Source organism: Oryza glaberrima, chromosome 1, assembly GCF_000147395.1.
Source record: "Oryza glaberrima chromosome 1, OglaRS2, whole genome shotgun sequence".
Classification (NCBI taxonomy): domain Eukaryota; kingdom Viridiplantae; phylum Streptophyta; class Magnoliopsida; order Poales; family Poaceae; genus Oryza; species Oryza glaberrima.
Window position 1 is genome coordinate 20,184,674 of NC_068326.1, and position 23,009 is coordinate 20,207,682.

At 42.0% G+C, this 23,009-nt stretch overlaps 3 protein-coding genes across 6 annotated transcripts; 1 reads left to right on the forward strand and 2 right to left on the reverse strand.

Annotated features, from left to right (window-relative positions):
- Positions 1 to 2,179: 2,179 nt before the first annotated feature.
- On the reverse strand, positions 2,180 to 7,142 carry LOC127761046 (DNA repair protein RAD51 homolog 3). 2 transcript variants are annotated; one of them, XM_052285256.1, is made up of 9 exons: positions 6,961 to 7,142; positions 6,608 to 6,712; positions 6,202 to 6,324; positions 5,929 to 5,962; positions 5,788 to 5,858; positions 5,482 to 5,708; positions 5,154 to 5,285; positions 4,378 to 4,444; positions 2,180 to 2,641 (listed from the first exon to the last, which is right to left on the reverse strand). In XM_052285256.1, exons 1-9 carry the CDS (start codon positions 7,070 to 7,072, stop codon positions 2,463 to 2,465), a joined length of 1,050 nt encoding a protein of 349 aa, XP_052141216.1. In that variant the 5' UTR covers positions 7,073 to 7,142; the 3' UTR covers positions 2,180 to 2,462. The 2 variants fall into 2 exon arrangements, with proteins under 2 accessions (XP_052141216.1, XP_052141224.1); XM_052285264.1 differs by having other exon boundaries at positions 5,929 to 5,972; positions 6,961 to 7,104.
- A 5,808-nt stretch (positions 7,143 to 12,950) lies between these two features.
- Positions 12,951 to 19,546, reverse strand: LOC127768354 (uncharacterized). 3 transcript variants are annotated; one of them, XM_052293928.1, is made up of 12 exons: positions 18,916 to 19,546; positions 17,823 to 18,054; positions 17,651 to 17,734; positions 17,440 to 17,573; positions 17,240 to 17,340; positions 16,604 to 16,701; positions 16,398 to 16,488; positions 16,144 to 16,298; positions 15,987 to 16,057; positions 15,272 to 15,386; positions 14,192 to 14,360; positions 12,951 to 13,342 (listed from the first exon to the last, which is right to left on the reverse strand). In XM_052293928.1, exons 2-12 carry the CDS (start codon positions 18,036 to 18,038, stop codon positions 13,326 to 13,328), a joined length of 1,251 nt encoding a protein of 416 aa, XP_052149888.1. In that variant the 5' UTR covers positions 18,039 to 18,054; positions 18,916 to 19,546; the 3' UTR covers positions 12,951 to 13,325. The 3 variants fall into 3 exon arrangements, with proteins under 3 accessions (XP_052149888.1, XP_052149882.1, XP_052149874.1); XM_052293922.1 differs by lacking the exon at positions 12,951 to 13,342 and having other exon boundaries at positions 13,633 to 14,360; positions 18,916 to 19,037; positions 19,137 to 19,546; XM_052293914.1 differs by lacking the exon at positions 12,951 to 13,342 and having other exon boundaries at positions 13,633 to 14,360.
- Positions 19,547 to 20,689: 1,143 nt separating this feature from the next.
- LOC127760365 (F-box/FBD/LRR-repeat protein At2g04230-like) lies at positions 20,690 to 22,567 on the forward strand. Its single transcript, XM_052284605.1, has 3 exons — positions 20,690 to 21,649; positions 21,739 to 21,882; positions 22,099 to 22,567. The coding sequence occupies exons 1-3, from the start codon at positions 20,735 to 20,737 to the stop codon at positions 22,468 to 22,470; spliced, it is 1,431 nt and encodes a 476-aa protein (XP_052140565.1). The 5' UTR covers positions 20,690 to 20,734; the 3' UTR covers positions 22,471 to 22,567.
- Positions 22,568 to 23,009: the final 442 nt, after the last annotated feature.

Below are 23,009 nucleotides of genomic sequence, written 5' to 3' on the forward strand. Positions count from 1 at the left end.
TAGATCTCATATTAAAATTCCTTCAAAATTTCTATGTTTGGAGCCAATCCAAAGAAATTTTATAGGATTTTTGATGGATATTCCTTTGATCCAAAAGATCACATAGGAAAATTTCCCAAAGGATTGAATTATCCCCAAATTCCTTCAGAAACCCTTTGTTTTCTAAAGGAGCCCTTTGAGGAAATTCTACTGCTTGCTCTGAACTTTGTAATGTTTCACTATTGATCAAGAAATCCATCTGTTCCGAATGGATCAGTGAACATACTATCTGACGAGTTTTCCTTTTGGTCGCAAAAATATTCCTGGGGTATATTGTCATCAAGAACTGGACCACCACCACTACCAGCAGTAGCAGCAATGCCCTGCCGGGCGCAGCCATTTTGCTTGCAGCTAGCCATCTGCTACACATCCATGCTCTCGTGAAGATAGAGAGGGGAACAAAGGAGTACTGCTACACATACGATTCAGTTATACAACTCATATATAACTTGAGACAGACAACTATAGATTAATTAAAGGAGAACATGTTTATATGCGCTGCAGCTGTTTATAACCGTTGATCATGCATAGCAAATTTCTGAGAAGGAAAAAACGACTTTGCAATGCGACCCATGACATGCGTCGTCTGCTTTGGCAAACCACAACAACAGCTTTTGCTCCCCCCTCGTCCAAAGTTGCACCTTTGCTTGCTCAAAAGTTGCACACACACATCGCATATGGGGAGTCGGCATCCATGCTGTATTCCATCCTTCTTTTTTTTTTTTTTTGGCCTCTTAATCTCTGAATCATCTCCTGTTGTACCAATTCCAAGGAGTCCAAGAACTCGAGATGACCCGATTATCTAGAGTCAACCTGACTGCATGCCTACCTAGGAATTCTACCAGTAGATGATGCTGTAAAAAAAAAAAAACTCAATGCCTGACCGTTTTACTGAGCATTGCCGGTTTGACCGCTCCTTTGGGATGATACCTAGTGGCTGACCAACACTGAAAATCATCAGTAAATTCAGTGATGCCATGGCAGTGGCAGTACCCTACTGGCTGACCTGACCATACTGAAAATCTTCAGCAAATTCAGTGAGGCCATGGCAGTACTCATTCACGGTAGCAAGACAATGATGAGATCCTGTGCCCTTTTCTTCTCTCTCTCTCTCTCTCTCTCTCTTGGGAGATGATGAGATTCCTACTGGATAATAGGAGAGCATCAATGCATCATGCTAGCAGTACAACAATTGCCATACCAGTGATCGAGCTGGATGCACGGCATGCTTTACCCCAAAAACGAACTGAGAAAAAGGGTGTGGTTTGGCTTCAATGTGAACATGACACGGTCCTTTTTATTGACTTCTATTTACGTGGTTCCACACGGGAAACATGATGATTTGGCGATCGCTCGATTAGCATAGTACTTTGCTCGTCATTGCATTTTTTAGCACTTATGACGAATTGCTGCCATGAGCCCCACTAAAGATGACAAGGAGGGAAATGCTGAATACTATCTCTTTTCTAAAATATGAGAGATTTTGGGTGGGTGTAACACGTTTTAGTGTTATGAATCTGAACACTATGTTTAGATTCATAGTGCTAGAATGTGTCACATCCATTTAAAATTTCTTATATTTTGGGATGAAGAGAGTACATGTAGTGGAGATTGGAATTTTTCTTGTTTATTATTGTTATAGATGCAGAGGATCACCTGAAAGAACCCTGCAGCCGAATGATGCTCAAACCTGATGATGATCTCGTATTCACATCGAGCATCGGCAACAGGGCACAACGCATATGGATTGCTAGGAGAATTCAGTTTAGCGCACTGCTGCGCCTGAATCGAACACGTTGCATATGGGATCACTCCATAAGATACTGACAGAACAATGTAAATAACATTTCGCGAAAACAATCAAGCGCGAGACTGAAGCTGGAAGGAATTCAGGGGAGGCCCTGCACAAGCAGGAGTGGAGCATGGTTTAATTCAATTCTATAAAACACGCAAACTCTACCAATCCTCGACATATACCAAGAACTTTCGCTTTATTCCTCAAACTAGTAGAAGCACAGCTCAGAATAAAGTGAAAGTTCACGGGTCACTGTTCACTGGTCACTGCTCCAAAACCAGCACCCAGTTTACACAGCTTGGCATGACTAGAAACTGAAAGGCAAAGCCCATGAAAAAACGAGGATAATTTCCTGGCATCGGAACACATCCGGCATCATTCTGTTTGTAAGTTTGTAACAGGCCTGTAGAGTACTTGTTAGTTGTTACATGTTTGGATCAACCAAAATGAAGCACCCTCTTTTGCTTCAGTTACCTTTGTACAATTAGCTACCGGCAGAAGCAAATAAGACAGCGTTACACATGATCCAAATTTCAATCAGCTTAGTTAGAAAGATCAGAGAATGCTGCACAGTTTAGACATGACGGTCGACGGCTACTAATGGTAAAAGGGTTCAACACCAAGATTGCTACATTACCCGGACTCGCTTGCTGTTTGAATTCACAGCATCTCTCACCCCTTTAACTGTCACTGCATATGGTGCTGATGCTACTGGTAGTGAAGGGGACTTGTCAAGGTATCCATACCGCTCATTGCCGTTCCAATACAGAATTAGTCGATTGGTGCATGAGTGGGACCAACTGTCACCTGCATAGCAGCATTTTCATTATTACCATTCCTTACAAACGACGGTCCAATACAAGAAATAGTCAGCAAGTAACATGCTGCACAAAAGGAACATATCAAGGTTGTACGTGCATCTTATATATTTTTGTAGTCATTTTATTTACATTCCAGCGGGGGAATCTGTTTCAATTTTGTGACAAAATAAAAATGGCATGAAATTAGTAACATAATATTAATTCACCTGCATTATCATGGTTTTCAAAGTGAACTACAACCAGAAGGACCCCACAGCTTTGCTTGCCACAAGCAATAACTGGAATTGATATCCCAGGATAATAATTCATTAACTCTAAATAACAGAGTATCCCAAAACATGCCATCTACCCCATAAATTAAACTATCTTAGGTATAGTAGCCAAAACTTAGTAAGTGTTACAAACCAAGGTATAGCAGCCAAGCATAGTTTTACTCTCTTAGTAAGTATTACAAACCACATAACAGGGTAAGCATCCATCAGAGGCATAGCTATTAAGACCGGACCGGTGATCGAACCGCTGAAGTGCTCGGTTCATTGGTTTATTGGTCTAACCGGTTAGACCACCGGTTTGATCCGGGTTACATAGATAAATGACGCATCATAAAGACCAACAAATGTCATAGACCAACGGTGGAGTATTTGGGTGTTGCACGTGTGATCACGGGTTCGATTCCCAGCCTTCACTCTTTTTACCTCAATTTTCTCTTATATTATATACTCGAGCAATGGCTGACAAGCCCACGTGGGCAATCACCGGCTTATAACAGGCCAAAATCTAGAGAACCGGCCAGTTTACCAAAAAACCGCCCGGTTTGACCGGGTATTTACCAGTCCGATTGCGCAACGGTCTTTTAATCGAACCTGACTGCTAAGAGCGCTGGTTCCGGTTTATTCTGGTCGGACCGCCGGTCTGGTCCGGTTCTAATAACTATGATCAGAGGAAGATCACACACGGACAATTTGAGGTAAACCCATTAGTTGAAAGAGTAGGCTTGGCAGAGAGGAGACAGAAATCAGTAGGAGCAACTGAATGTCTGGATATATGTGAGCAGAGAGACTTGGAGATTTGTTTATTCGATGCTAAATTCTTCTTAAACTGTCCGATAGCGTTTATAGGGCAGGTCCCCACCCATAACAACCTTAAATTAGTAGACAGTTACCAAATTTCCAACACAAATTGTACAGAGCTAGGTTACAATTGATTCAAAAGTAGAAATGTATTTGATAACTCTCGATTCTATTTCAATAATAAAATAGTATATTGTATACTGTATAGGTGATATCACATAGTCATAATTTGGGCTCTGCCATGATCAATGACATAGATATTTTGCTCTCTCTTGATTAAGGTGGTGATTTCCAGTCCTTGAGAGTTGAGAGTGAACATAGTGGCTCTTTTTCACCATCTCTTAATAATATAATGAGCAAATATCATCATAGGTAGATGGTAATTGTATTTCTAATACTCACCTAAAAAGGTCTGTAATATAAATTCCTAGTACTTATCTCTAATGCAACTCGATATAATTACTCCCTAATGAAGGCCAACCTAGCCAAATGGCCACAGCCCATCAAATCAAAGCCCACAGCAGTAAGAACATCAAGTCAGGTTCTTTAATTTTAGTCACTAGTGATTATTAGGGAACAAAATGAAAATGTAGGCATTTGATGGTGATTGCGAACTAAAAAGAGGGGTTATAATTTATGAATAGAAACTGACCTAGAGCGAGAGTTAACTGAAATGATCCTTCTGTGAATTTAGTAGTAACTTGGTTCAACAACACAACCTGCTCAAACAAAATAAGATGATAAGTATGTTAACCTCATTGCGCAGGGTATCTCTACCTAAGGCAAAACCGTAATTAAGTCATTCCTGATTTATAGAGGAATGAGCAAAATGGGATAAAGAAATATGAATGGGGAGGATAGTGGAAGAAAGGATAGCATAAAGTAATTGTGTGGTTAGCAAATTATGAAATGGCCATGAGGGTAACTATTGTGGTTCCGAGCAGACCATGCCCCTAGTGGTCAATAGTTTATCTTCACCCATAAAGGCATTTGTTCCTTCTAATCTTTGATCTCCACTGATAAAATCCCATTTGAATCTCAATACAATGAAGAACAAGTCTTAGCACATTCCATTAACAAAATAAAATCATGTTTGCTGCTGCTGAACAGAACTAATTTGATTTGTCTGAAGTTGAAATGTTACATGCTTATAAAGCTACCTCAAATCTCGCTTTAGCAACTAGAATATCACTCTGGTTGAATCTAGTAATCAATCAAGAAAAATGAAACCTAGTGTTTTTGTAGAAGTATAATGGCTTTGTGTTACCATATGAGTATATCCAAAATTACATCAATCAAGACGGATGACATAATGACATCACATATATTGCAGATGTTGAATGAATATGCACAGATCTCCATTTTACGAAACTAACACCAACAGTGGTAGCTCCTGCTTCACTTGATCTAATAGGGTAGGCAGCTTACCGCCAAGTTATATGCCTTTGAAAGTTTCATCAACTTCAATGATAATCCACTAAGCACTCTAGTCCTTAGTGCCATATCATCAAAATCTTGCCGAAAGTGGAAAGTAACGCTGTCAATAATAACTATTCTTACCTGTCAAGGAGGAAGAAAAAATTATTGGCTTCAATTTCATAAATTGTGGTAGATTGTAAAAGCAATGGCATGGCATGAAACTACTGTGGGACAAAATTGCGTTAATGCAAAACATATTTATTTTGAAGAAATTAAGGTACAAACTTAAGGTGGTTATAAACTAATAATTCAGGACTAAATTGTTCAAGAAAATTACATCTTTATGCTCCCCAAGAAACTTTTCCAGATAGTTTATGACTGCAATTTGTTCAGTATAGCTGCATATTCGAAAGTAGTAGATGTCAGCCAGGAAACTCTCAGGCTTCAGTTTTTCTTGTCCGGCTGGAGCCTTGTCATGGCAGTGTGGAAAGTACTCCAGTATATCACTGATGCACCCTTCAGCAATTTGGTAGACACGTTCAACCATGAAACTTCCCTCTGTATCTGTTAAAATAAGCAGATACTCTTAAGACTTTATTGCTAAGACAAAAGATGATAAGTGCTTTAGTGTGAAACTATGTACCTATATAAACAGCTTTCCCACCAAGTCCACCATACTCCACTGGAATTTGAACATTGATTGCTAGTTGAATCCTGACAAAAGTTAGGTCTTTAGTAGTGAAATCTTCATCTGAATTTGCATTTAATATTGTGTACAACATACCCCAGTTGAGTTTTACCGACTCCTGGGACACCACCTGAATCAAACTAGATGTGTTGATTAGGCCAGTCACTTCAGATTAAAAAAAGATGGGCATAACAATCAATGTCTACAAGAAAATAGGGGAAAACCAAAGGCTTATCAGATATTCAGTATCCACATAGGACATGGATCGTTATAATCAATACAATTCGTCGGAGGAATGGAAAATTAATGGCTTTATCAGGAGATAGTGAATCTCATCCTTTGTTAGTAGAGACGTTAAAAGTAACTCACCAATCTCAGTAACCTCTTTACAGTGAATCCCTCCACCAAGGATGTTGTTGAGGTCAGCAGATCCAGTATTGATGTGCCTCCGTGATTGCTCATCAGATAGCATATCCCATGCATTTTGCACACCTGTAAATATCCGCACGAGTCAAAAGCAGTACAAATTATGGTCCATTGTTATGTCAAGGATCTCCGTGACATCAAACAAATTAGGACCTCACAGAATCAAACATGGGTTATTGATGATTGGGAAACAATAAAATGTTCCCACGGAGGCAAAGTATATGTGCACACCATATCGTCCTAGGGCATCATTTTACCTTACACAATAAGAAAGCATGGCACAGGGAAACCAAAGCACAGATAAATCTACCAAGAAAATTGCATCGGAGCGGACCGAGAGTAATTGTACCTTTGAGAACACTGCTGGTGCTAGGCCCATCTGCTCCCTTGGACTTGTTGGCGCCCACGGCAACCTTGAGGATTTCTTCAGCCTCATGTACCTCAATGCTCAAATCTGCAAAAACAACATGCCAAGAACAGTGGCTCATCCTCCAATAGACACACACGCACACGAGATGACCAAGCAATGTCTTAATAAGAGACATAAATATCACAGCTACGCGGCACGAGACTAGGAGCAAAGACACTGGTACCAATTCGAGCAAAAAAAAGGGGATCATCCATCGGAGCACGAACGCACTAGCTAATCATCCCTAAACCCTAACCCCCCGCAGGTGGGGGGTGATGGGTGGGGGGGCGTACCTCGGGCGAGGCGGGGAGGGGAGGCGGCGGAGAGCGCGGCGAGGGAGGAGTAGCCGGCGGCGAGGAGGTTGGCGCGGTGGGAGGTGGCGATGGGGAGGTCGGCGATCTCCATCGCCGGGATTGGGCGCCGAACTTGGGAGGTTGAGGATGGATGCTCCGCGCGGGCGGCGACTGGCGATGTTTTTTTTTTTTTTTGAGAGAATGGCGAATCAGGACCGTTGGATAAGGGCAGAGTGATGAGGCACGTTGGATTTGTCCAATGATGATGATGAGCAAGGCTGTGTTCTTTTGGAGTGGTCCCTCCCCTCCATTCGGAAAATGGAGCGATAGGTTAACACGTGATTAATTAAGTATTAACTATAAAAAATTTTAAAAATAGATTAATATGATTTTTTAAAGCAACTTTCCTATATAAACTATTTGCAAAACGTGTACCGTTTAGTAGTTTGAAAAACGTGCACATGGAAAACGAGGGGTGGGTTGGAACCCATGGAAAAGAACACAGCCTAAGATGAGTGTGAATTATAAGGTAGATAGATAGATTGGTGAATTAAAGCAAGGTTAATAATACAGCCAACATGTTGGCTATAAGGTTCTTTGTAGTCTTCTCTTAGCCTACTCATATACTCCCTCCATTCCAAATTAATCTACATATACCTTTTTTAGTTATTTCTAAATGATCTATATATTTGTGTTCATTTATTAAGTCTATTCGTTATTTGTGCATTGGAGTAAATTGGCGTTGATGCATGCATCAATGCACATAAGTATTTATAACCCACATGCAATATCTTTATTTACTATTAGCTAGGGAATAGTGGGGATGGTGCATGCATCGAGTTTGTTGCTAGATTAAATATAGTATGAGAGAGTCATTAGTTTTTCTTGGTCTTAGTGTCCCTATGAAATATGTAGATCAATTTAGAATGGAGGGAGTAATAGTTAGCTCTTTACAATTAATATAGGGCCCACTTATCTCAATCACATAGTTTCTTGGTTCTTACGTTCAAGCCGGCTGTAAGTTTACACACAGCTTATCCCCCTCTCCTCTCTTTTCTTCTCTACCTCAGCATTTAGCCAGCTTATAGCATACTATTGTACTTGCTCTTATAAGGTAGATAAAAAGCTAGCTTGGTGTTTTGCAAAATAAATAAACAAATAAAGAGCTAGGTTGGCGTGCGAGCTAGCCGGCCGGGTCGATCAGTGACGATTTCCTTTTCCTTTGGGATACACACTACATGTAGATGTCTTTGGTTGATATCTCGTTCATTTCACATTGACTTTTGGTTTTAGCTAAATGCGTTTGTCCACTGACTCAATTATTTTCATGATATATGTTGCTAAGAACAGAGTTTATAGCCACAAGAGGAACTATAACATGGCTCCTTGTCTGTGCACATCCAAGAGAATGTAGAGGCCGTTTTTTCAATCTATTATGTAAAAAAAAAAATACGGCTCCGGGATTCCGAGGGTCTTAGCTATTACTGTTGTCGAACAGCAACCACGTCACATCGAAGAACGTGGATATTGGTTAGGTGTATTTGGACAGTAAAGTAGTATATTAACTGGTAAAAAATTTTGGATCCCCCATTATATGACCCTAGGGGACTATTTATAATGCTAGTATAGGCTTATACCTCTAGGGTTAGGTTGTTATATGGGAATTTACATGGTTATCTTTATTATAGGGATATTATAGTGGGTATACATTGTCTTTTGTACCCATGGACCCTAGGGCGGCCTTTCTGGGCCGGCCCATTAGGTGGCGAAGGGCCTCCACGGTCCGCCAGGCCTCCCTGGCCCTTAGCCGAAGGCATTATCTACTTAGGGCGACGGCTTCATGCTTTGCTTGAAGGCCTTCGCCCTTGGTAAGCTTTCGGTCGATCATCGAGCTTGGTGGCGAACCCGTCGACCTTCGTCGCTAGGCTTCGCCCGCAGCCCCATGACAAACCCCTTAGTCTTCACCCTTCTGGCTTCGCCCAAGGTCTTCGCCTGATGGACTTAGACGATTCTTCGATAGCCCAGGTGGTTTCAGCGGGTTGGCCGAAGGTCCTCATGACATACCTCCAACAAGCCCCTCACGGGCAAGGGTGAGTAGGGAGCTTTGGCCGAGACCATGGACCATATAAGGTATGGCATGAGGCGCCCCCTTTCGGCCAATGTTCCTGCCGAAACTTACTTTTCACCTGCAAAAATTTAGCACTCTTAATCTGCCCCTTTCGCTTTGGGCGAAATATTTTTCTCTCTTTTTTTTTGTTTTGAACAGTTTTGGGCCGTGGGTATCGTGTATATTCGGCCTTGTACTGTGCGGCCCGATCCGATGGGAATTTACCGTTTCGTATACCCCTGGTGACACTTGGTGAGTTTTGATTGGTTGTTAGTCGAACCGTCGTTTTGCCGGGCTATATATTCCCCCGGGTCGCTTTCACTTTTTCACCGCTCGTTAGTTTTCACCGTGACCGTTTCCTAAGATTTCCTAAGCTCTTACGCCCTTGTGCTTTTCGCTCTCGTAGCAGTCTCTTTCGCCACACTGAGCTTTCGCCTCTTTCCCTTCTTCTCGGCCTCTCGCCTTTTGCCACGGCCGCCGTGGCGCCTCGCAAACCTGCGCGAAGACCCTAGGAGCATCACCGAAAACTGAACTTGCTACTTGGGCAAGTCATTGGTCGAAGATGCCGACTTGGCCGGGATGGTCCTCGCCGGGGTAACTACCGAAGGTCAAGCTTCTTGGCCCGTTGATGACGAGGTCCAGAGACCAGGCGATGGGCGTACTGTGGTCTTCGCCACTTTCTTCGACGCGGGTCTCCGACTACTATGCGACGACTTCTTGGCCTCTGTTTTGGAGATCTATGAGGCGAGGCTGCCGCAATTAAGTCCTTCGGCCATTGCGAAGCTTTCCGTCTTCACGTGGATGTGCCGAACAAGCGGCTTCGCCCCCTCCGCAGAGCTTTTCGCTTTGCTTTTTATTGCCAGCGCTTCGATGAAGGACGTACACACGCCTGCCGGACCAAAGAAATCGGTGTTCGGCAGCGTGAATTTCAACCTCCGACCGGAGCGTTCGGATTCTTGGCCGGTTCCTGCATCCATGCCAAAATGGGATCAGTGTTGGATGCAGAAATGGCTCTACATCGACAACCCTTATACCGCCAAGTACTCCGACAACGCGGGCCGGCTCCGCTTTCGCTGTCTTCCCATCTCCATCAACTCCAAGCCGAGCATGGAGATCACTGGTCTCCTGGAGTCAAGACTCATCCTCCTTCGCAACGTCGTGTGCCGTCTCAGCACTCACGACCGTTGTGAGGAGTATTGCATGCTCCAGGTTTCTCCCCTTGCTTGAGACTGGGGGATTACCTTGAAAGAAGACGAAGAGCAGCATGGTCTCCCACGACTCGTTATCCACGATGGGGCAAACTGTGAGCTTTTCGCCACTAGCTTCGACTCTCCCCCTTCGTCAAACTGCAATCTCAAGTTTTCTTCTCGGTTTTGCAGTGCTTTCGCTGGAGGAGGCGGAGGCCGGTGCCAATAAGATAATTGGGATGGACGAGATGGAGGCTTTTTTGCAGCATTGAAGAAGACGAGATCATGGTGGGTAAGCTCGGGAAAGAACTCCGCGTGCCGGACACCGAGCTCCGTGTTGCGCACACTCTAGAGGAGCATGTCGAGCCGGGGAACACCCTTGCCAACTCAACAACATCCACCTCTTTAGCGCTGGCGACGACCGGCTGGCTACGCTGGACATGACCGAAGAGTCGTGCCTCATGCGCGTGCTCGACCTGTAGCTGGAGAAGATGGTCCTATTTGGCAAGCTTGACCTCGCGGTGCCATCTTTTTTGTCTAGGAACAAGTTCTTCGGCGGCAGATGGTGGAGGATTAAGGAGAGGGAGGCACGATGGATGGGGACGAAGGAGGTCATCGGCGAGGGAGGAGCCTGGGGCTGGCCAACAGGGAGGCGATAGTGGAGAGACGGGGACGGGGACGGAGATGACGGAAATCATGGAGTGGCACAATTCTAATTTGGAAGAATGCAGTGGCATCTACCCAGTTTCACTAATGAGGACATATCCGGTGAAAACGAGTTAAGTGTTGGAAACTCGTGAAAATCATACCTAAAAGTTTCGTAATTCATGAGAAAAATACTAGAGATAGCTGTAGATATGAAATACATTCTCACCAAATCTCAACTCAAAATTCAACTTCGTTTAAAAGAAACAAAAAAAAGATTAATTTCGGGTGAATAGTGTCATGTTATTATTTACCTGAAATTTGTCAATGAAGTTGAGTTTAAACTTGAGATTTAGTGAGAATGTATTTCATATCTACACCTATCTATAGTATTTTTTTTTCATGAATTTACAAAATTTTTAGATATGATTTTCACGAGTTTCCAACACTTAGCTCGTTTTCACCGGATATGTCCCCTTCACTAATAGTAATAATATTTTTTCAATATGGTATATTTGCAATGACATGGATCAAATTAACCCAATTTTCCCCCGCACTCCTTCGTCTTGGTTTTTCCCGCCCACACGCGCACCTCTCGCTAGGGAAAAAAAGGAGCACGAAGGACCCCTTTTGAATGGAGGATTGAGTAGATAAAAAGGGCTACTTCGAAACTCTGGAATATATATATATATATACACGATTTTAATAGAAATTTAAATGCTAACCAGAGGATTATAAAACACAGAAAAATACAAAAATAATTCTTTGACTGGACCGCAGGAAAAACATATGCTAGATGAGATAGATAGACTCATAGGAAACTTTCTAGATCTCATATTAAAAATCCTCCAAAACTTGTATAAATTAAGGCATTTCTTAGGAATTTCATAAGATTCAATAGTTTTGAACCCTTTATTCCAAAAGGCCATATAGAAAAAAAAATCTTATAAACTTATAGTTCTATAAAATTCCTATGTTTTTGGTTCAAAACAAAATGGGACCTAATTTTTGGAGGATATTGGTACTTTCTAAATACTGCATATTTTAGTTCACATGAAAGAAAACAAAATGTTAGTGTAAACATGTGTACGGCTCGATTTCATAAGAAAATAAGCTAGGGATCAAACCTCTTGAAAACTATCCTTTTATTTGTTTTTTTTTTGCAAACTCTCCTTTTGCTTTTGATCCTATAGTACTACTGCCTACTAGGGTTGGCGCTAAAATAGGGATGAAAACACTAACATCCCTTCAGAAATAATTCCCCGTTGGTAGAGAATTGATCATATTTATTAATTTAAATATATAATGTCAATAACGATGCTAAAAGAGATTAAAAAAATATATATGTCAAGAATCGAAAATGATATAATTTATATGTAAACGATGCTCGGTCAGTTGGAAATTCATGTGACCATTTTCATCCCTAGGCCAAAAGGCAAACAATTGTTGGCGTGCATAAGTTAACAATAATATATAGATTTTATTTGAGATCATAATACTTTCTATATAGAAGAGGATTTGAAATCAAATAAACCTCTAAAGACTTTCCGTACAAAAAATCATAAAAACCTTATGTAGAAATATTAAATGAGTTCAATGTAAACTACAAGTCACCAAGACTTCTTAGATAAACTTCCTAGTTTTTCTCTTCCCAATAATCAATTCTAAAAACCTGATACAATAAAACCCAAAACCTCTGCTAAAAATCCTACCAGAGCTAGCTTTCTAAAAACTACTCCCTCCATTCCAAACTGATCTACATATATATTTCATAGGTACGCCAAGACCAAGAAAAGCAAATAACTCTCTCATCCTATATTTATTCTAGCAACAAACTCAATGCAGGCACCATTCCTACTATTTCCTAGCCAATAGCAAATCAAGATATTGCACGTGGGTTATAAATACTTTGCATAGATGCATGCATCAACGTCCATTTACTCCAATGCACAAATAACGAATAGACTTAATAAATGAACACAGATATGTAGATCATTTAGGAATAACTTCAGAAAAAAACTATATGTAGATCAATTTGGAATGAAGGGAGTATTACATAATGGATGCCTTCAGAGCACCAATAAAAGCAAAACAGCACCATGAAGTTTTGAGTTTCCCGAGTAATAAGCCTTGTAACTCCACTAGGGATATGAAATTTCTACCGAAAGTAGAACCATTTGCTGTAAATTCTTTGTTTTGGGTATTGAACTGCTAGCGCGGAATGGATTTGTGAGAATAGCAGACAAAAAAACACAACTTGCTGTGTCCATCCAGACAACCGCCTTCCGACAATGCAATAGAAGTAGCAACACCATCAGAACTCAAAATTAGACTCGATAGATTTCACTATGATAATCATGATAAACCCTCATGCATCTATAGCTCCGACTGCTCCGAGCGAATAACCCTTCGAAGGTTTTCAGTGGTTAAGGGAGTCGGTTACCTGCAAGTCAGAACTACGTTTGTAAACTCTCAGAAAGAAACATCTGTAAGGTTTCATGAACAATAATAATGTAAATAGCATGCTTGCAGTATAAATGCATGACTGTGTTTTCTTGGACAAAACATATGTGCAGATTTTGCTGGAAGTGTTGTAACACCATTTTTACATTTTTTTTATAAAACGGACGGGTTCAGGGGCACAATGTGATCTCCAATTCTCCATATATTCTTTTGAACTAAATGCCAGCATGCTGCAATGGAATTCAATAACCTACACCATAATTTGTAAACTTGAACAAAATCTTAAAACTCGAATACATGATTTGCATCAGACCAACCAGCCACTTGCATATAAACATGTGTAGTGTACAATCATCTGCAGAAGATCATACGATTAACGCGCCTAATAAATCTTCCAAACAGAAAGCTAGCGTGAGCACATTTCATTGACAGCTAAAGCCAATACTAGTTTTGCCAACCACCCAGGTAACACAACAGCAGCAGAAACGCATTATTGTGAAGTTACATTTACTGCTACCACATATCTTTGGGAGAAAAAAAAAAGGCAACAGTTCTTTACACATAATGTAAAATTGTTCACGACCTATTAATTTGGAAAAGCAGATGAAGCACACAGAAATATGTATCAAGAAAGTTACAAATAAGTGGGCCAACACCAGCAAAAATGAATTTTGGAGAAGCCACATTTACTACCATTGCATATATTTGAGAAAGATAGAAAACAACGGTTCTTTTAGAATTGATCGCAAGTTATTAATATGGAAAAATGGATTAATCACACAGAAATATGTATTGAAGAGAAGTTACAAGCCAGCAGGGGGGCAAGTACTTTGGTTGGTTCTAGTTGTTGCTGGAGATAACTGAACCCAAACAAATTCTTCCATGTAGCTGACATTTTGATCACAGGACCCTTTACATGTGTAAACAATTATTGTTGCCCAATCAAGTGAGTCTGGTTCATTTTCAACATGGAAGTAATGGAGCAGTTGTGGCATTATCTGCATACAAAAGGAAATAGCGATGAAACCATGGAAGGATGTAACCAACAACATAAACTGTATGAAAGTATGCCAATCAGTGAAATCTATTTAAAACAGTCCATTCGGGTACAAGGTTGCCTTTCCTAAGACTTACTATGGTCAGTAATTAGCTGAAACACGACCACGCTAGAATGTCCACATGGTATAGAAACGATGTTGTAACTTGCTGATATAATTGCATTAGTGTTCACAATTATGTGATTAATTCATTTACTAGTGGCATGTACGATGTGCTTAAATCACAGTATATGTTAAGAGCTCCTTAGCATTATCTTATGTAAATTGATTTCAAACATACATGCATACAGCTAAATACTTCATAACATTTGTAATTGAAACACGCATCAGTAAATAACAGAAATTTGCCAGTTTGCAACGGAGAGGCCTCTGCAAATCAGCAACTTAACAATACCAATGAGAATATGCGATAAATGGTGGGACAATGATATCATAGGTTTGCGAATTCAATATTCTCTTGGTGGCTAAAAGTAAACTGTAATCTATAACTCTATGAATTACATAGAAGATAACACTGTTCTAACCAAAAGTTGTGAATACCATTTACTCTGGTTACTATAGAGACCAGACCACACAAGACTAGGTTCGCAAGGTTTGCTGTGACCCATCAAATATGACCTAACCCTGCAGCTGGATACAGGTTGGGTGGCTAGGAGCAACAAGCTAACAGAAGTATTTCAGAGTATGCAGTTTTCATGACAGGATGGATGCAAATGCTCTTCCTAAAATGTAGGTCCATAAAAACATGCATCTACAAGTCTTTTCTGTTTTTTTAGAGAGAGAAGTCTTTTATATTTTTCCTGTTGGTCAACTAGTAAAATCAACAGCCTAAGATATGAAACCTGTCCAACCTGAAATTCATAGCAAAGTGGACCATTACAGTATATACAAGATGGCATAGCTGCATTGGTTAGAGACCCAGAATATACTGCCCAAAGTGGTTTTGCAGTTGATTCCCTGCAGTATCTGCATAACGAAGTAATCAAAATTATGCTTAAGATAAGTTGTCTGCGAAGTACAGACATGCAAGAGAGGTGGGGAACTGAATATGATTATTTCAAGTTTACCATATGCTACTGATGGCACATTTCACTGCATAAAGACACAAACTACAACTGGAGTTACAAATGTGCTGAAGTGCAAACATGCTAGGTTCCAGGCTTCCAGCTAATTGGTTATTAAACACAGAAGTTTCCCACAGTACAATAAAACATCGCTAATTGATTTTGTTTTCCAAGTTGATATACCTTCCCGTCAACTGACCTCCCAAACCACATTAAACGGTCCCAGTGGAACTAACAACTTAAGCCTTTAAAATTTCAAGAAACATAATGCTGAACTCAGAAACCCATATAGTATTGAAGCCCATGCAACCACAAAATTAAACAAAGCATCTATTCAACTTTAAAAGGTAAATGATGTTCCAATAGGAGTTGTGGCAAGGCACTACCGCACTAGGACTTTGCTGTAGTTTCTTAATTCAGAATTGAAAACACTGACAAAGTAAAGACACTATTCCAAAAAGTGATAACAATTAACAACCCAAAGTAAGGCATCCAAAATCACCTCAAAACTTGATCCTGTTCTCTTGAGATGCGTTCTAGAAAAGATGCCCAGCATCTATTGTCATCATCAACCTGCAACACAAAAAAAAAAAGTAATAAATAACACTCTAGAAGTGCATTAGCAAACATATGGCAAAGCATAACAGGAAAACAAAAACCTCAAACTGATCCATCAATGATGCCGTCATGTCATCCTCTTCACTTTGGCCTTGTTCCATCAACAATTCTGATCTATTCTCACAACTAGCAAAACAAGACACCTTTTCGGTTTCATCAACCACCATGTATTCAGGCCATATATTGCCAGCAAATACTGCAAATAGTTAGAACAACAAATTAGATGGAGAAATGTTTATTTTATGAAACATGGAGGAACAATTAAGAGATAATGGAGAACTCAATGGGCAATTACCTTTTCCTGCATCTGGCATAATAGCAGAAGCATTATGTGAGCCAGATATTTGATGGCACTCATTCTTGTGCTTTGCACGCCAATGCAATTCCTGAGGAAGGATATTACCGAGTGATTAATCCAAAACAGTGATATCTGAAAACTCTAGCAGCGCAAACAAACTGATTAAACTGAAAATACAATATAATTGCCTGGTTAGTTGATACCTGATGCTTCTTTGAACAGTAACTGGATTTCCTACAACGACTACAAACTTTTTCCCCTTTCCATGTGCCACACCAACAACAAAACCGAGTTTGGGATCCTAATAGAAACATTTGAAGACAAAAAGCATAAGTTTGTGTTCATGATTTATACACAGCATGCATAATGGATTATTTAAGCAATATATCATATCAAAGCAAAGTGTTTCCTGGACGTAAAGCTGTCCATAAAATTATCAAAAGCATAGTGTTTTCAAGAGGAAATGTGAGAATAAAAAGTGCATTTTCTAGACAACTTTAAAAGATTGTTTCAACAAGCTTGTGAAAGTTTCACAAAATAGACGGTGATAATTCCTGGAATTCAGCTTATGATTAACGCACAAAATTCATCTGACCTTCCTTTATCGAACAACCATTTATGCAATAACAAATACTACCTCCATACAGACGTTGGCTAGTATAAATTTGAACTAGTTTCCTCTAAAAATTTGAACTAGCCAACGTCATATAAAAAAAACTGGAGGGAGAAATATAGAACAGTGACAAGGGGTATTCTTGTGAGCATGTCCCAAAATTGCCATACAGAGGACACCACACTGCAAGCACCAAACAAGCAGAAAGTATATCAAACAAGACTACCTTCTGCACATTGTGATCCGATGGATCCAATACAACCCTCAGGCTCTTTCAATGAATAATATGAATTAATTTGGGGAAGTTGGCACCGGAAAACTCTAACACTGCAACAGATCACCAGAAGAGGTTAACAGAATATACCCAAAAAGAATTGGGTGAGAACACTGTGTAGAAGAACAACAAAAATATTATGCCAGCTTCACCTTCTTCTAGGATTACCTGCCCTATCCTTCCCCTGCTCATGCTGATCTAGTAGTAAGCATGCCATGGATGGGCACATGAACACAAATAATGTGCGGTGATAGGCTGTCTCCTTGCACTGAATTGGTGCATAAACCTGCATATAAATGATTGTTAACAAATTGATGGCTTATATGCATAAACCTGCAGTTTGTCATATAAATGAAAGACAACCTGGAGAACAAAACGTAGTGGTTCGCCACAGAAGTCACAGCAGCTGGACTTGCCAGATGGCAAATTAACAGGATCAAGCCAGGCCTGAAGAAAGCAATAGATTTTTCACTTAAGAAAGTTCAAAATGGCGTTCTAAGAACACATATAACGCAGACTGTACCGTTGTACGTACCGGAACACCGCCAGCTTTATTGGGGAAGTGTTGAGGGAGAAGAAGATGCCAGTCCTCTGGTCCCTCTGGCTCCTCTATGAACCCTAAGGTTACTTGAGGATCCATGTCCTCATCATCCTCGTCATCTACGTAGTCATTCTTGAATACAGCGACAAGGTTTGTTTCCTTATTGGGGTTGATCTGAAGGCTCTGAAGCTTGTCAGTGTCAGGTTCCATATTTCACAGCAATTGCCTGCAAGGAAATGGATGCAGGAGGGGATGAGTGTCACCAATCCAGCTGAATAGAAAATGCAAAACATTTCGCTCCAACAGGTGCAAAAGGGTGCGAACACAGAGCATGAGGGTTCAGTTCAGCAACCAAAAAAAAGAAGGGAAATTAGGATATGAGCATTTCATGTTGGAGTGAGGTATAATTCTTCCTAACTATCTTTACTATTTCCTCCGTTTCACAATGTAAGTCATTCTATCTATCTAGATTCATTAACATCAATATGAATATGAGAAATGCTAAAATGACTTACATTGTGAAACGGAGGGAGTAATTATTAAAGTGAAGTCGGAAGTTCAGATTTCAGCATTTTACATACAGCATGCATCCGTATCAATCAATCAATCAATATATCTAATGCTGGCCGTGATGGGCAGTATTGATTAGACCACGTGTCACACTGTCACCTCTCAATTAGCAGATAAATCCCAAACAATTTATTTGAGAGGAAAAAAAATTAAGCTGGTCATGATTGAACAACAACCTTGAAATTACTCCCTCTGTCCCATTTTAAGTGCAACCATAGTTTTCCGCGTTCAACTTTGACCGTCCATCTTATTTAAAAATTTTTTAAAAAAATTTTAAAAATATAAGTCACAAGTAAAAACATCCTTCGGAAATAGATTAGATAATATTTGGTAGATGACATATATTAAAAAGAAATAATATTTCATTGAAAAGAGGAAAGCTTATATTGATTTTGGACTGATGAGATGGCGCTGACATCAGCGATGACATCATCGCCGGCGACGACTTCGAAGGGCGGTGCTCCGGTGAGAGGCGACAGCATCGGGAGAGAGAGAGAGGAGGCGACGGCGAACTCACCAATGGCGGCGGCGACGAGAAACGGCGACGGGAAACGGCCGGCGCGAGGTACTGTCCACGGTGGAACGACTTTCCGGCGACGAGCGGCGACAACGGAGGGGTGGCCGGGCTTCGTCTTGATGCTGCAATGCCGAAGGAGGAAACAGTGACGACCAGTGAAGACGACAACGACGGCGCGACGGCGCACGGTGGCTGGAGATCAAAACACATTGGCAACCCACTGGTTCACGGCGAGGACGGCTTCCGGCGATCTTCGGCGAATGAAACGTGGAGGCCGGTCTTCCTCTCTTTGCTGCGGTCCTGTTGGTGGCGACAGCGCTGACAGAAGATGGCGGAGCCGACGGCTACAGCCGGCTGGAGCGGCGGCCGGAGGTGGAGAGAGAAGGCAGCTAGGGCACGGGAGCTCGAGCTACGGGTTGGAAACGAGAGAGGAGGGCTTGGGAAGAGGGAGAGATCGGCTCGGGAACAGATGGATTCGATGAAGGAAGATTAGGCCGAAATCCGCGGGATTGAGCTTGGATTGGATGGGCTTTATTGGGGAAACGTAGGGGAGATCAAGGGAAATCCGTTCCCGGAGGCCGGATTTGGTGGGAAGGTGGCGGCGGCACAGTGCACGGGCACGGGAGCTCGGGTCCTGGCTGGAGCTTGAAGATGAACAGGCGCGGGTGAGGCAAACTAGACCTTTTTTTCTGGGCCAAAAAGGGCCCAAGCTGAGGAGAGGATTTTTATTACTTTTCCAATTAACCAATGAAATGATCTTTAAATTGTTAAAACTACTTCCAATGCTCACATAATTTCAGGAAAAAAATCCTGAAAATACTTGGACACTTAAAGTATTTAACAAAATTAAAACCAGATCATTTAATGATTAATTTATTATTTAAATATTACTCAAATGTTATTTGTATTATTAAAATTAGTAATTGAGCTCTGAAATTCCAGAGAGTATAGTTAATCATGGAGAGTTTAATAAAATTTAAATCCAACCATGCTTTATATTTAGAAAATTTTATCTCCCACATTTAACTTCACTTATAAATTAATGAATATTTAATATAAATTCTAGTAATAATTTATAAATCCTGAAACGAAAATCATGATGTGACAATGGTTTCCGTCGGTGCTTCTAGCTCCCGCAGATACCCTCGTGCCCTTGGCCATCGCACCTCACTCGGTGGCTCGGTGCCCTTGACAACATGGGCAAGATGGAGACAAATCGGTGTAAGAGTAGTAAAAAAAATACTCCCTCCGTCCAATAATATAGTAACCTAGTACCGGACGAGACACTTCATAGTACAATGAATATGAACATACTTACTGTCCAGATTCATTGTACTATAAAGTGTCACATCTGGTCCTAGGTTACTATATTATGGATGGAGGGAGTACTCGTTAACATGTAGGTCCCATGGATGTTTCTTTAGCTCTTTCGATTTAACAGCCACATAGATGCTATGTTAGTACAGGTGGACCAAATCAGCGTGCCAAGCCGTCGAAAACTGCCCTTAAAACCACAGAGGGAGTCATTTTGTGTTGTTTGAATAGTTAGAGGGGTCGACATACCCAGTTTTAGTGTCGAGGGAGATGAATAAGATTGGGCCACTAGCTGAGGGACTCAGATTGGACTTTGTTTTTCCTATTTTCACAGTTGGTTTTGTGCTGGGCCCAAAATAAGGAGGGCCTCTCAGTCGCCCACAACCTCAGACCAAAAGGCTTGTGCACTCGTCTCGTCCTCCTCGTGCTCCTCCGCCAAAACCCCGACGCCGCCAAAACCCCAATCCAATCGGGCTCCGACTCCGACTCCGACCACCGCGCCGGCATGGAGGCGGTCATCGCGGAGTGCCGCCCCAAGCCTCTCTTCACCACCGGGCCCTTCCTCTCCGCCGTCGGCGGCGGCGGCGGCGGCGTCGACCGCATCTCCGGGCTCCCCGACGACCTCCTCTTTGTCATCCTCTCCAAGCTCCCCGTCATGGATGCCGTGGCGACGTCCGCCCTCTCCCCCCGCTGGAAGAGCCTCTGGTCCAGCGTCCCGCTCCGCCTCGACGACGCCGGCCTCCTCCACCGCCGCGACGGCACGCGCCTCGGCCGGGAAGGAGTCGCCGCCACCGTCTCCGCCGTCCTCGCCGCCCACCCAGGCCCCGTGCCCGCGGCCTCCGTTGGGTGCTGCCTCTCCTCCGACGACCAGGGCTACCAGCTGGGAGGCTGGCTCCGAGCCCTCGCCGCCAAGGGCGTTCGGCAACTGTGCCTGATGGGCGCGCCATGGTCGCCGCGCGCTGCTCTCCCCTCCGCTGTGTTCTCCTGCTCATCCCTGCGGCGTCTGTTCCTTGGTTCCGTGCAATGCAACTGGGACCTCATACCAGACCATGCCTGCTTCCCTGAGCTACGAGAGATCCAGATATGCAACGCCGTAATGAAGAGCCAGGATCTGTCCCTTGTTTTGGCTGTCTGCCCAGCGCTTGAGACAGTGGAGATTCTTGCGAGCCGTAACAAAATCCCCACCGTGCGAATGAGTAGCCATACTATCCGCAATACTTTGCTATGGAAGTCGGTGGCCAAGGAAGTGAACGTTTTGGACACCCCTTGCCTCAGCAGGGTTGTTTTGTGGCAGGATCTTCTGCTGCCCCACTCAAGATATAATTCTAAGGTCACAATCAGCCGTGCCACCAAAATGCGCATTTTCGGTTACCTGGACACCGGCATCAACACTTTGGTGATCAACGAAACCACAGTTAAGGTATTTGTCCTTTTGTTGGATACTATATATCTCTAATCATATCGAATCTGTGAAACTGTGTTAACGCGTTTTAATCGTTGAATTTGAAGGTAAACACAAATATAAGCTTCAAGACACTTATCCCCAGCGTGAAGGTTTTGGGTCTCTGTGTTCATTTCGGAGTACGAAAGGAGGCTTTGATGTCCATCAGCTTCCTTAGGTGTTTTCCAGAGGTTGAGACACTACATATAACTGTGAGATTTCTTTCCTTCTTTCATTCCCGACATATATATACATAAATGTGAGTTTGCGAGATAGCTGTCTTTCTTCTTTCATTCCTGACATATGCATCATTTTACACACTCACTGCAGCCATTCTTTCATTCCCGACATATGCATCATTTTACACACTCACTGCAGCCATATGTTCCTTTGATAGCTGGAGGTGATCAATTTTTCTTCTTGTGCAGAGCAAAACGGACAAGGCTTCAGAAGCCGAACAATTCAGTTTCTGGGGAAAGGTTGCTCCTGTTGAGTGTGTGACCTCTCATCTCAAGAAGTTAGTGTTCCATGGGATGCCATGGTGTCCTGGAAACCTTGAGTTTCTCAAATTCATCGTGGAAGGGGCATACTTGCTAGAGAAGGTGTTGATTGTTCTTCCTAAAGGAACTTACACTAGCATGCATAGCGTTATCACCAAACTCAAGTTAGCACCTTTGACCTCTGCAAGTTGGGCTAGTCACATCTGTAAAATGGAGGTTGTCCAATCCAGTCAAGGAACTTTGAGCTACCAAAGGGCATCTGATCGTTCCGTCGATGATCCTTTAGATTATTCCCTGTAGGCTGTTCTATCTGTTTGTTGTGATTATAACATATTGTCGATATGGTTATCCTTTCGGTCCTTCATGTCTGTCTGCCATTTTCATGTGTTTTGGCTTGTTATCTAGAGAAAAATGTATGGTTTGTTGGATATGCTTAGTACTATACTTGATGGGGTGCAAGTAATAGAATGCAGAGCATCTGATGTGTCAGTAGTTCCTCTCCATTACTTCTTGTGGCAAGACAGCAAGATACTCTACTCTCGATTTTGTTGCCTCTGCTTCTGTTTCTTGTAGATTAATTCATCATGCGTCATATTGGGCGGCATCAGTCTCCCATGTCTGAGAATTGTAGTAAGAGCACGTACAATAGCAGGCTATAAGCTAGCTGCAAATATGTTTTAAGGAGATAAATGAGGAGAGAGAAGAGCAGCGGGCTATAGATTTGTAGCCAGCTGTAGTACAGACTCCAAGACGCAGTGTGTGTATGACAGGTGTGACCAGGTATTAATAGTGTAGTATGTAACTATTGTATGAATAAGCCATTAGATTGGCTATAGATG

Bases quoted from the DNA above. Each gene is read 5' to 3' on its own strand.
- LOC127760365 (XM_052284605.1), top strand. From the start codon at position 20,735: ATGGAGGCGGTCATCGCGGAGTGCCGCCCCAAGCCTCTCTTCACCACC. The intron at 21,650-21,738 runs GTATTTGTCCTT...TTGAATTTGAAG, and splicing joins TCAACGAAACCACAGTTAAG to GTAAACACAAATATAAGCTT. The intron at 21,883-22,098 runs GTGAGATTTCTT...CTTCTTGTGCAG, and splicing joins TTGAGACACTACATATAACT to AGCAAAACGGACAAGGCTTC.
- LOC127761046 (XM_052285256.1), bottom strand. From the start codon at position 7,072: ATGGAGATCGCCGACCTCCCCATCGCCACCTCCCACCGCGCCAACCTC. The intron at 5,709-5,787 runs GTACATAGTTTC...TTATTTTAACAG, and splicing joins TGGGAAAGCTGTTTATATAG to ATACAGAGGGAAGTTTCATG. The intron at 5,286-5,481 runs GTAATTTTCTTG...CCTCCTTGACAG, and splicing joins TTCTTGGGGAGCATAAAGAT to GTAAGAATAGTTATTATTGA.
- LOC127768354 (XM_052293922.1), bottom strand. From the start codon at position 18,038: ATGGAACCTGACACTGACAAGCTTCAGAGCCTTCAGATCAACCCCAAT. The intron at 17,735-17,822 runs GTACGTACAACG...TGCTTTCTTCAG, and splicing joins ATAAAGCTGGCGGTGTTCCG to GCCTGGCTTGATCCTGTTAA. The intron at 16,058-16,143 runs GTTTTTGTTTTC...TTTGTGTTGCAG, and splicing joins CATTGATGGATCAGTTTGAG to GTTGATGATGACAATAGATG.